Genomic DNA, 12,457 nt, shown 5'->3' with positions numbered 1-12,457 from the left:
TTTGACACCACAATGGCTACACCGCACAGACGCGAGCGCAACACGCACACGACATTGCCGACAAACGAGAGTGTACAACAGCGTCACAATGCACCCCACGACCACGCATACTGGACCGCATACGCCACACGGCTGTGAGCATGCAGCGCAGGGTTAGCTAGGCCTACCCCTGTATCAGCACGATGCTGTGCGACAATCTAAGCAGAATGTCACGTTCTGTATAAGATGGGTGGCGTACCGTGGCATCACGGTTAGCACGCGAACGCAGTCGCTGCCATTGCATTCATCGCACAACATTGAATCAACATCCACTTGTCCAACCTTGATCACATCCAACATTGATCAACATCCAACATTGACGCAACATCCAACATTGATCAACATCCAACTTGACAACACCGACATTGATCAACATCAACACATTGAAACATCCAACTCGACCACATCCAACATTTATCACATCCAACTTGACAACATACAACATTGGAAACTCCAATCAATTGTGATACTGCAGCTAGAGGGCGACAAATCACTAATCCACATACTTCGCGATAAAGTGAAATGATGTGGAGACCACTCAACGACGGTTTGTGACTCGCACGGCCACAACTCTGTGACCGTCGCACTGGGCATCTTTTTCCATGGTGGCGCAGCCATCACAGTTAGGATCCACATGACAAAGATATAGATTACAGATCTACTCCACCTTTCTCTCTCTCTCCCTATCTCTCTCCCTCAACACCAGACACACGCACCACACACACAGCACAATATACGTTATAGAGTTAATTGTATATGTTATTAATATTATTAAGAAAATATCAGAGATCAGTTTCACTGACCACATCTAAATTTTGTGCCGACAATTATAATAAGACCAGACATATAATCAAGTCGGCAATTGCGGCGAGAATCGCACCCTGCATTTTACGCCAAAATTTCCGGCAATTTCCCAGCATTCGCCAAACCTGCTCTAACCGAGCAGCTGAGCCATATATATATATATATATATATATATATATATATATATGTTGTCCACTACAAGTGTCAGCTCACAACTGCCCGAGCGATACATCGGACGAGGGTGGGTGCGTGCCGCATTGATGGAACACCACACGCATGAGACAACCTATAAACCACTTTAACGATTTATCGCAGCTGCACGCGTGCATCGTTCCACCAGGGCGGCGCTGAAGGCACAAGCGGTGTATTAATACGCAGTCGACCCCCCCACCACCACCGCCGCCGCCGCCGCTGCAGAATTCACTGCAGAATTCCTGCAAAGCTTCTCTATGGATATGTTACACAGAGATTAACTCACACGCGTGTGAGATTAACACACGCGTGTGTGCGTGGTCGTCTCCACACCACGGATGGGGGCTGCGCGATATAGAGGGAGCCACGTGTTAGGATGATCACTGGGCGACCACGACAGAGTGAGGGAGCATTCGCTATTTGGATATATAAATAAGTCTGTGTTTATGCGGTAGTTACTAATCAGAGCCTTGTGGTAATTAGCCGGGGTGGCCGCATCATTAACGATGTAGTTGTTGAAGCGGCCTCGCCAACTGTGCATCCGCCATCTTGTTTGCAGAGTGTAGGAACGAGAATGCCATCGATCGCGCTGGTGAGAGAGAGAGTCTGGCACGCACTTATTGCATTGGTGGTGCGGGTGGTTCGTTAGTAGGTTCCTGCACGTCAAAGGAAGATGAGAAAAATCAATCAAAGGAATGAGGTGAAAAATGAGAATGTTTTCCTGCTTTCCCATGCCGCAATCCGAAAAACAACAACAATCCACACTAGTATAGTATTGGGACAGGAGACCAGGGTAGACTCCACACTGTGTGCTTGTACTGGGTAGCCGGCAAGGCTTCGAGGGGATACATAACGACAAGAAATGTGACAAGAAATAGTCAGCAACGAACGCCAACACCTGCAACGTTAGGAAACGGACTGTGCACCACATCACGGCTTTCTAACATTCATTTAGGTTATTCGTATTTATTTATTATTAACAGTTACTTGTGTCGCGCTTGAAGATTTAGTGTCATGGCCGCTCCACAGGATCACTACAAATTCGTGAATTTTTTCGTTAATTTGTTTTATTGGGTTTGGCTCGCGTCCGGGCCGTACCTCGTTCCCAGGTGCGGGCTTTTCGTCGCCACGATGTCGCATGCTGGACGGTCGCACTAGGAACAGGACCACAGCGAGGGCGATCCATATCACCAGCATGAGCCCGATGCTGAAACCACCTTCGCTCCCGGCCTCGGGACCTGGAACTGCGTAACCACGGCAACGGCGATGATGCTAACGCTCTAGTCTCGCGTGGCCTGAGTTTTATCCACATTACGCTTGACCGATTTATTTCTCCCTTGTCACTACAAACAGAGATGCTCTGCTGCTGGAACTTACTCATCATACAACTCGTACTTGTTGCTCGACTAAATTGACTACGTCACGAATTTTCTATGGTGTAAATTTGTAAAATTTTTGTTGCAATTTTTTTTTACATGAAAAGTAAGAACTAACGGCACTAAATGTATCCTCAAATTCTTACCTGATAAGATTGTTGTTCAACTACTTAAAAATCCAAAAAAATCGGGGCGATTTGATATATTGATCACGACATTAAATGCTTGCTATGGGCTATGTATGAGTCACGAGTGTTTGTTCACGTCAAACGGAATAGCAAAATAGGAAGTATAATGCAGCAATTTAACCATAAAAAGTGAACAGAATCACTTGCATTTTGTGAAAAAGTAGACATAATTTTTTTACTTTTACTATTTACGTAATGACTTTAATGTAATTTACACTCACATTCTTGGTAGCATTCCGTGTCTGAGCAATATGACTGCGTGTTCCTGAGCTGCAACATGAACAGACACACGTTATCAGTGCTACCCTCTACATAAACACTGCCACGTAGAATTGCCAAGAATCATGAGTGCTGCTGGGATTCCCTATATATATATATATATACACATACACGAATATACACACATATATACACGCACATGCGCACACACATATATATATGCATACACACACACACACACACACACACATATATATATATAAGGTTAAAAATATTATCCATTGCGGAAATGAAACTTGCTTACTATATCCCGTCTGTCACGCAATGGGTGGTCCAAAATCTTTTGCCCATTGCGAGACAGACGGGATATAGTAAGCAAGTATATATATATATATATACGCATATATATACATGTATGTAGGAGACTTACCAATGAGATGAGTCGACGCATGGCGCCCTCATGGCTGAATATACACTCACACGGGTCGAACCCTGCACCGCCACCGCCGCCGCCTCCTTCTGCCATCCCGCCACAACACGGTACCTGCAACGAAGAACGAAAATCACTAGCCTTCGCATGGGTCGAAATCATAAGGGGCCACGCCGGCCTCGTTACCTGTATTTTATAGCTCAAGCCTCACATTACTAATACTAGCAAGCCTGTCGGGTCTGTAGAAAATCCACCCCCAGCATGCAAAACCGTGTTCCCCTGCATACACTTTGAGTCACTTTGAACATCACTTTTTAAGAATTGCCTGCATGTAAGAATCGTCTAACATGAATTTTTTTTAAACAATCTACTTTTGTAAAGGAAAAAAGGGAGGATCGGATTTCAAAAAGTCACATTGTCTAACGCAGACTTTATTTGCCAAAAACACTGGTTGAATTTATTTCTCTATCTTTCTGCTTGAAAAAATATTGAATGCAGCATTGTTATAGGTGTTAGGTTACTTGAGGATATCACTATTTCACGATTTGTTCCTACATTTGCGATACATATCTACAAGAGATCATCGATCACAATCAGCAAATGCGGACCTGTTGTCGTAAACACAGTTTTTCCCAAATGTTGTGGAAAAGGTGAAGTGACAGACCAGATAATGGAAACACGCAAAGCTAATAAAACGTGTGATCAAGCGTGTTTTATACGCGAAGTAAATCAGGTCAAAGGACTACAACGGTCTCAACGTTGCCGTTAACTCAACAAGTTCACACCTTCAAGCTAGCATTCACTCAGTGTAACTAACGTGTGTTTACTGTATGCAGCAGGATGGGTTTGACTTGTGAAAAACACTATGTACAAAATACCCATGCACAATCTATAGTGCCTGAAAGCTCTCAACCTCAAGTGGAGGTCACTTGAGCTCATAGGGGCTATGTCCCCCAGGGTACTGCCGGAACGTACCCTGGTAACTATTTGATATGGTTAGGTTTAGGGAGTAGGCGTAGGCGACTCCCTAGACTCGTTAGTGGAGTAGGCGAGGTACGGTCCGGCATATTAGATAGTACCAGGGTACGTTCCGGCAGTACCCTGGGGGACATAGACCCTCTGGCTCTCAGCGTCACTTGAACAGGTGGTAATATTAACTTCACTTAATTTACTGCTTAATATCATTTTAGCATTGATATTAAATCTTCCATAATATATGATGAGGGTTATCAAGTGGAACTCAAGTTATCAAGGTAGCCGTGACAATTTTGGTCAAGACGGCAGACTGAGGTATTTATTGCAGATGTTATTTATGGCTGATAGCAAATACACGGTTATTTATTTATTACCTTCAGATGCCAAAGCACTCGAGGTGCTGATATCAGGAAGGAAGTACAAACAGAAAAGTTTTTTACTGATGCCTTGCATGTTCACCTTGCATGTGAACATGCACAAAACAATTTAGTTATGATTCATGGATCGCTTTGATCAAATGACACCAGTACCAGTAGTCGTAGTACTCTTTAGTATAGTAGTATAGCTAGAATTTATAGAAATGTAACTCAAATCGTTCGCTCCATATGATAGTTAGTACACGTTCCTACCGGTCATAGCATAATAGCGTATGGGGCGGGGTCTATTTTTATCCTGCAATCACCGGTCGGAGCAATTCCTCTGTTTACTTTAGGCGCATGTCATGTGTAGTACAGACAGAACCCAATCCTACAGTCTACAGATAAATCATATTACTACTACTAGTGGAATGCGCCACGGCCACTGCCACTGGCACCCTAAATACAATAATGTAACCAAACACAGGGGTAGGGGTGGCCCCTACCCCTGTGTTTGGTTACATTATTGTATCTACTGGCACCCCTGGTACTGGCACTGCAACTCCAGACCAGGTGCACACACTGTCTGTCACACAGTCCTACGTTACGTACCTAAGGCTAAGCTACGCTACGGTTCGGTAGCCTCTAATTTCTCTGTCGGTCACCTGAAGATTTCAGCAGAAGGTAGCTTATGTCTCACTAAGGTATTGGAATGATCTCTCTTGCTGGTCCCATGTGTTATTAAAACATAGTTCACAATATTGTTCGGTTTTTTAGTGGACAAATTATCTTCAGCCACGTATGAGTTTACTTGTGTTTGTAAACTTTACATGAACATCCCGGATGTGGGTTAATTTTTGGCCGCCAGCGAAGCAAAAACATTCTCGTCGAATCATAAATCAGTTATTCTCCGATTCGAGCGCCGCCTAGTGTGACCGTCGGAAACATCTTGCGAACGCAAAACTCAGAAAGAAAGTTTGTAAAATGGCGACGGACTTGTTGCGGGCTCCTCTGCAGTTCCCGTGGTCGTACGGTGTTATGCAGGATGGACGGATCTTTTTCACAAAGTAAGTACGATCGTGGAATTCCGTTACTCGCCTTCGACCGGGTGGCGCTAAACTTGTATCAACTCCGTTTGAAAGTGGAAATGTTTTGTTTACGATCGCTATGTCCCGCTATGTGCGCTTGATTGTCGCGCTGCTGCCTTGATTGCGGGAGCGACAGGTAAGGATGCTATTGATTATTGACATTGTGATAGGCGCGCTGTTCGCGCGGACGTAAAGTGGCGGTAAACTATTAACATACGAGGTACCGACTGTCGCATGGAAAAATTTAAATGATGATATTAGTAATCCGTAGCAGGGAGGAAGGACCGTAGCTTTGTGTAGCGGGCAGGTGAAAAGCAGGTGAACATTACCTGGCGAACCGCTAGCTGTCAGACGAGCTCAGCTAGCTTTTATTGTTGTTGGCCCCGTGGCTGCCTGTCACTTCACCACTTGTGTCTGTGGCGATGTAGAGAGAAACAGTGTTCAAACCTACTTTACATTTCAGGAGTACTAAATGTGCTTTTTAGGGATGGATTGATTAATGTTACTGAGATTTGTATCGATCGTAAACTGGTAAACAGCATATATAATATATTTTACGTAGGAACCGTAAACTGTAGGAACGTGGAGCAAACGACCTCTCCATTCTTACCAGTGTCAGGGTCCGAAAGTAGAAAAAAAAGTAGTAAAGTAGCGGTGAAGTCGAGTATTCTATGTTGACTTTTAAAACGGCATATGTTCTCGCAGCAAAATGCATAGATATGTATACCTACTGTGAGCTCGTCTATGTTGTAAAAATTCACTACAAGTACAACTCATTTGTGTTGCTACTTTCATAACATTTCTTCAGCAAACCTAAAACAGTACGAAACTAGTGCTTTCAATGTTTACACAGTGTTTACAAGATTTTCAAGATTTTTATTTGTGCTAAACGGATAAATCAGACAGTGGGAAAATTAAACAGTTATAACTTTAATTGTTATTATAATGCACAGGTATGGCGAAAAGACCTTGCGGTCATCGAGGTAGCCATACACTATAGTTACAGTACATAAATTGTTACATTCCATGACACGATGTTGAATGATATTAGCAATACATGATTTGATCTGATGACAACAGCACACACAATCCATCACAATACACAACGTTGTACTACGTACAATACACGACATTATATTATATTACTATGCATGACATGACATTATAAAGCAATACAACACATTATGATTAGACAAATTTTATAAACGTATGACATTACAATACATGATGATATATGATATTTACATATACATGACGTGATCAGATGTTTACAACACATACAAACCATTACAATACCCGACGTAATACCGTACTACCTACAATGCATGACGATATATTACGTTACAATACATGCCATGATATGACATTATACTACATAAGACATTACAAGACATGATGATATATGATATTTACAATACATAACGTGATACGACATTACGACACATTGAAAAACCATACGATAGGTTACAATTACAAAAACATTACGTACGTTACATTACTTTACAATACAATACCATACTGTATACATATGTACAGGAGTGTATCAATACAAGTGTATCAAGTGTATTGATACACTCCTGATATGTATATATGCAATATGTTCTTATGTATGAAACACTGGATAGACTATATACAATGATGTACAAAATAAATATAACATAGATATAATTTGATATTTATATGCATATACCTTACTTAAAATATCTTCAATTTAATACAATAGTTTCTACGTATATTTATTAATAAAAATATCAATCACTTAGTTAGTACAATCTATCACAGTGTTGTAGATATTTTGTATAACGTATAATATAATGTAATGTACATATGTGTTTCTGGAAATAAAGGACATTATAAAAAAGAAGAAGTTATAATTCATTATTCATTATTACACATCCGGGACATAGCCAAGCAATCACAGTTTTCGTTAACAGTTCTTTTCTATGATAGAACAAGTTATAATTCATAAGGATATATACATGTTTGTCATATAACATTACATGATGTTTAGTAAAATTGTACTTTTCATGCTCAAGGTCTACAGCTACTACTATGCTTACCTTTATTTATGAACCTCTTGTAACGAAGTATAATTAGTACGCTCATATATGCACTACTTTATAAAACTGTTTATGCCATTTACCTGTTTGTACCATCACTGAACTAAGTTACCATCACAGTGTTGTAGATATTCTGTTACGTATAACAGGCCCGTAGCCAGCTTTGTATTGGGGGGGTTCGTTTTTCAATGTTGGCAATTTGCTCGGCAGGGGCGTGTACAGGATTTGTACCAGGGGGGGTGTGTGTGTGTGGGTGTACGTGCGTGCTCGGGTGCCTGCGTGCGTGCGTGGGTGCGTGCGTGCGTGGGTGCGTGCGTGCGTGCATGCGTGAATGCGTGCGTGTGTGTCTTGTCGCTACGCCACGCGATGGGTTGTTTTGCGTTTTGCCGAGTTAACGAAGCTGGGGAAAGACGAAGTATGATGAGGAGGAAGAGAAGAAGTAGAAGAACTAATAAAAAAAGAAGAAATAGACGAAGAAGTAGAAAACAAAGAGGTTCGTGATGATAAAGAAGACGAAGAAGACGACGAAAAAGTAGAAGAAGAAGTAGAAAAACTAAATAAAGAATAATAATTAGGAAGAACAAGAATAATTAGGAAGAAGGTGATGATGAAGAAGAAGAAGAAAAAGAAGAACGAGAAGAAGAAGAAGAAGAAGGAGAAGAAGAAGAGCAAAATACGCAGTCGCAAAAAAACCGTTAAATGTTGCGAAACGCAATTGCAGTCGAGAAAAATCCGGCAGGGAACGAGTGTTTCCTACGTCACTGCTTATACCGACCAACTTCGTGTGATGGCAGTGATGCATGGGGGGGGGGCTAGCTTTAAATGTTCGTTGTAACATCGAAACAAAACTAACAACTAAAAACAAATACAATGCTACAAAACACACAACAAATTACATAAAAAATGAGTCTATAAAGTATTAATCTTTATCGTTATTTCTTTATCGCCAAATTTCGATTCGGCGAGAAATCCCATGTCGCGACTGTAAATGATTAAAATAATAAAACTCGTTATTCTATTGTACTATTACAGTTAGAAGTAATAGTTATAGTTAACTCGGCCCGTTTTTGATGTTGTTCCTTTTCTCGCAGACGAAGGAAGACCGCTGGATGGAGGAGCGCGCTCCGGCTCTCTCTAACGAGGGAAGGATGCACCAGGAGATGTATGAGCTGAAGGGACTGCGGCCGGACACCGAGTATGACGTCATGATAGTTGCTGAGAACAAGTATGGCAGCTATAGGGAGAGCGAGGAGACCAGCGTGTGGACATTCCGCACACAAGCTGGTGCGTATATACGGAGCTGTGTATCAGCGTGCTACGTTAGGGTTAGGTGTAGGGTTAGGGTTAGGGTTAGTGATAGGGTTAGGGTTAGGGTTAGTGTTAGGGTTAGTGTTAGGGTTATGGTTAGGGTTAGTGTTAGGGTTAATAGGGTTAGGGTTAGGGTTATGGTACCATCGTGTAGACATTCCGCACACAATCTGGTGCGTATATACTGAGTGTATTAGCGTGCTACGTTAGTGTTAGCATTAAGGTTAGGGATAAGGTTAGTGTTAGGGTTAGGGCTAGTGTTAGTGTTAGGGTTAGGGTTAGGGTAAGGGTTATGGTACCATCGTGTGGACATTCCGCACACAAGCTGGTGCGTATATACTGAGTGTATCAGCGTGCTACGTTAGTGTTAGCGTTAGGGTTAGGGTTAGGGTAATTAGGGTTCGTGTTAGGGTTAGGGTTAGGGCTGGGGTAATTATGGTTATAAGAAGTTATAATTCATTATTCGATGTTTGTTCAGTACAAAATTGTGAAATTTGTTTAAATCATTATTCATATGTTATCTACATTACTTATGCAGTCAGCAAACAAATATAGCGTTTTCTTTCCAGGAACTATTTGCGCTAGCGTAGGCCTACAGTTAGCGTTCTCAGTCACATCGCTCTATGTGTATCTGTATGCCGAAACTCTGACCGACATTATAGCATGAAAATAGTGAACTTCGGAGCACATTTCTCACTCAATAAGAGCTTTTTGTGATGTTCGCATACTGCAAGCATGCTCACAGTATGTAGGCTTTTTGTTTCGATGTTTATCGGTTTTTTAGCGCTGAATGGCGGTTGTGTGCTGACGTCATTGCGTGCAACATTTACTAACGCAGGAAGCTGAGGAACATAGAAACGATCGCACCTTTAACTAACACCTGCGAATAACACTCCTAAAAAATTAACGCGAAAAAAGCTGTCTGTGTGAGAAAAAAGTTAACACACAATAACGTAATTGAATTTTCTCGAAGGCGGTGCGAGAAAACGAACGTCACGACAATACACACAGTTGAGCGGATAGATGGACGCGAAAAACATACTCACTAGTAATTAGTATCCTTGCACTGCTCGCATTTATTCGACATAAAACTCGTGTTTAGAAACAAATTGCATGTGAACGGTTTTGCACCAGATCCTTGTTAATAAGCACTTCACTGCGCAAAACCGCCCTAATGGTGGTGATGCCGTTCTCAACAGAATTACGCTAATTTTCCTGTGCGTATTTGGAAACAAATCCGTTGATTGCCGATATTGATCATTGAGTTCCTAATTGGTTCTTTCTGGGCATAATTACACCAATTTGTGTCAGTCAGCGGCAGTAGTGTCAGTGCAATTTATGCAATATGTGTCTGCAATTTTATCCCTTTTTTTCATTCAACTTTTTGCTGACATTTGTTTGTATTAAATTTCGAAAATTTGAACAATTTATTCTGCCGTTATGCGTAACAATAAGCAGTTAATTTCAAAACATGTCAAGTACAATATTGTGAAAGATGAACATAATTTGTCCTAATTCCTGATTCTTGAAGGGCATGGAGTGATGCCAAGGTCATTCTTTATTCTTAAATCCTGTATATATAGTTAAGAGTTGGAAATACTCGCCATGAAAACAACTGTACGCGAGAGAGAAGGTTATTGACTCAAAGAAAACGTTGTTGTCAAATAATCCCCACGTATCCAGCGTTGGTAGCATTTGAATCCAAATGGCTTCAGTAGATTGGCTCTAAACAAGGCTGGATGAGACAAAATTGGAGAGAGAGAGAATGAGAGAGAGGTGAGAGTGAGGGAGAGAGGGGAGAGAAATTCAGAGCAGAGAGAGAGAGAGAGAGAGAGGAGAGAGAGAGAAGAGAGAGAAGAGAGAGAGAGAGAGCGGGAGAGAAGAGAGAGAGAGAGACAAGCAGAGAGAGAGAGAGCGAGAGAGAGAGAGAGCGAGAGAAGAGAGCTAGAGAAGAGAGAGACGAGAGAGAGAGGAGAGAGAGAGAAGAGAGAGAGAGAGAGAGAGAGAGAGAGAGAGAGGGCGAAACAAAGTGTGAGATGTTGAGGGAAAGAAGAAGAGAACGGGAAAAAGAGAGGAGGGAGAAAGGAGAGATGTGTGGGGAGAGAGACGAGAGAGACAGACAGATCATGAGCGAGAGGGTAAGGAGCGAGAGAGAGAGAGTAAAAACAACCGAAGACGATGAGAAAGGCAAGCGAGAGAAAAGAGGGACACAGAGAGAGACAGACAGACACGCACTCACACTGGAGCGAGAAGAAGAGAGGGGGAGGGCGATGGAGAGGGAGCGAGAGAAGAGAGAGAGGGGGGGAGAGTGGGGAGAGAGAGGGATGAGCGACAGAGAGCGAGAGAGAGAGCAGAGAGAGAGATGGGAGAGACAGAGCGAGAGAGAGAGAGGCCAGACACAGCATCACACGGAGGCGAGAGAGAGGAGGGGAGGGAGATGGAAGAGGGAGCGAGAGAGGATGAGAGGGGGGGGGAGAGATGGGGAGAGAGAGAGAGAGAGAGAGAGAGGGGGGAGAGTGGGCGGAGAGAGAGAGCGAGAGAGAGAGAGAGAGAGAGAGAGAGAGAGAGAGGAGAGAGAGATGGAGCGAGAAGATACGAGCGAGAGAGAGCAGAGAGAGAGAGAGAGAGACGAGAGAGAGAGAGAGAGAGAGAGACGAGAGCGAACGAGAGAAGACAGAGCCGATGAGGAGAGAGAGAGAGAGAGAGAGAGAGAGCGCAGATGAGAGAGAGAGAGAAGAGAAGAGAGGGAGAGCAGAAATGAGAGAGCGAGAGAAGACGAGAGAGAGAGAGAGAGAGAGAGAGAGGAGAGGAGAAAGACAGGCGAGAGAGAGAGAGAGAGAGAGAGAGACGAGGAAATGGGACGAGAAAGAGAGAGAGAGAGAGAGAGAGAGGAGAGAGAGAGAGGAGAGAGAGCGAAAGAGAGAGAGATAGGGAGAAAGACAGGAGCGAGAGGAGAGAGAGAGAAGGAGAGAATGAGAGAGAGAGAGAGAGAGAGAGAAGGAGAGAAGGAGAGAGAGAGTAGAGAGAGATGAGAGAACGAGAGAAGAGAGAGAGAGAGAGAGAGAGAAGAGAGGAGAGGAAGAGCAGAGAGGAGAGGAGGACGTAGACGAGAGAGAGAGAGGAGAGCGAGAGAAGCAGAGAGAGAGAGAGAGAAGAGAGAGAGAAGAGAGATGAGAGAGAGAGAGAAGAGAGAGAGAGAGGAGAGAGAGAGCAGAGAGAGAGAGAGAGAGAGAGAGGAGAGAGAGAGGAGCGAGAACGAGAGAGAGAGAGAGAGACGAGAGGAGAGAGAGGAGGAACGAGAGAGAAGCGGAAGAGATGAGGAGGAGAGGAGAGAGAGAGGAGAGAGAAGAGAGAGAGAGAGAGAGAGAGAGAGAGAGAGAGAGAGAGAGAGAGAGAGAGAGAGGAGAGAAGAGAGGACCCAG

General features: G+C 43.1%; 2 protein-coding genes across 3 annotated transcripts in view; one reads left to right on the top strand and one right to left on the bottom strand.

Moving 5' to 3' along the window:
- Positions 1-962: 962 nt before the first annotated feature.
- LOC106813774 (small integral membrane protein 14-like) lies at positions 963-5,440 on the bottom strand. Of its 2 annotated transcripts, none has more exons than XM_014817996.1 (5): positions 5,245-5,440; positions 3,249-3,362; positions 2,821-2,869; positions 2,134-2,279; positions 963-1,691 (listed from the first exon to the last, which is right to left on the bottom strand). In XM_014817996.1, exons 2-5 carry the CDS (start codon positions 3,342-3,344, stop codon positions 1,653-1,655), a joined length of 330 nt encoding a protein of 109 aa, XP_014673482.1. In that variant the 5' UTR covers positions 3,345-3,362; positions 5,245-5,440; the 3' UTR covers positions 963-1,652. The 2 variants fall into 2 exon arrangements, with proteins under 2 accessions (XP_014673482.1, XP_014673481.1); XM_014817995.1 differs by having other exon boundaries at positions 5,192-5,439.
- A 3,382-nt stretch (positions 5,441-8,822) lies between these two features.
- LOC106813773 overlaps positions 8,823-12,457 on the top strand; it is an 8,622-nt gene continuing 4,987 nt past the window's right edge. Inside the window, exon 1 of the mRNA XM_014817994.1 lies at positions 8,823-9,011. Within this exon, the coding sequence (XP_014673480.1) occupies positions 8,837-9,011 (175 nt within the window). The 5' untranslated portion in view covers positions 8,823-8,836. The remainder of the gene's footprint in view (positions 9,012-12,457) is intronic.

The sequence above is a fragment of the Priapulus caudatus genome, unplaced genomic scaffold (assembly GCF_000485595.1).
Source record: "Priapulus caudatus unplaced genomic scaffold, Priapulus_caudatus-5.0.1 Scaffold822, whole genome shotgun sequence".
NCBI lineage: Eukaryota > Metazoa > Priapulida > Priapulimorpha > Priapulimorphida > Priapulidae > Priapulus > Priapulus caudatus.
Note: the sequence above shows the minus strand (reverse complement) of the source record. Positions and strands in the feature narration are given on the sequence as shown.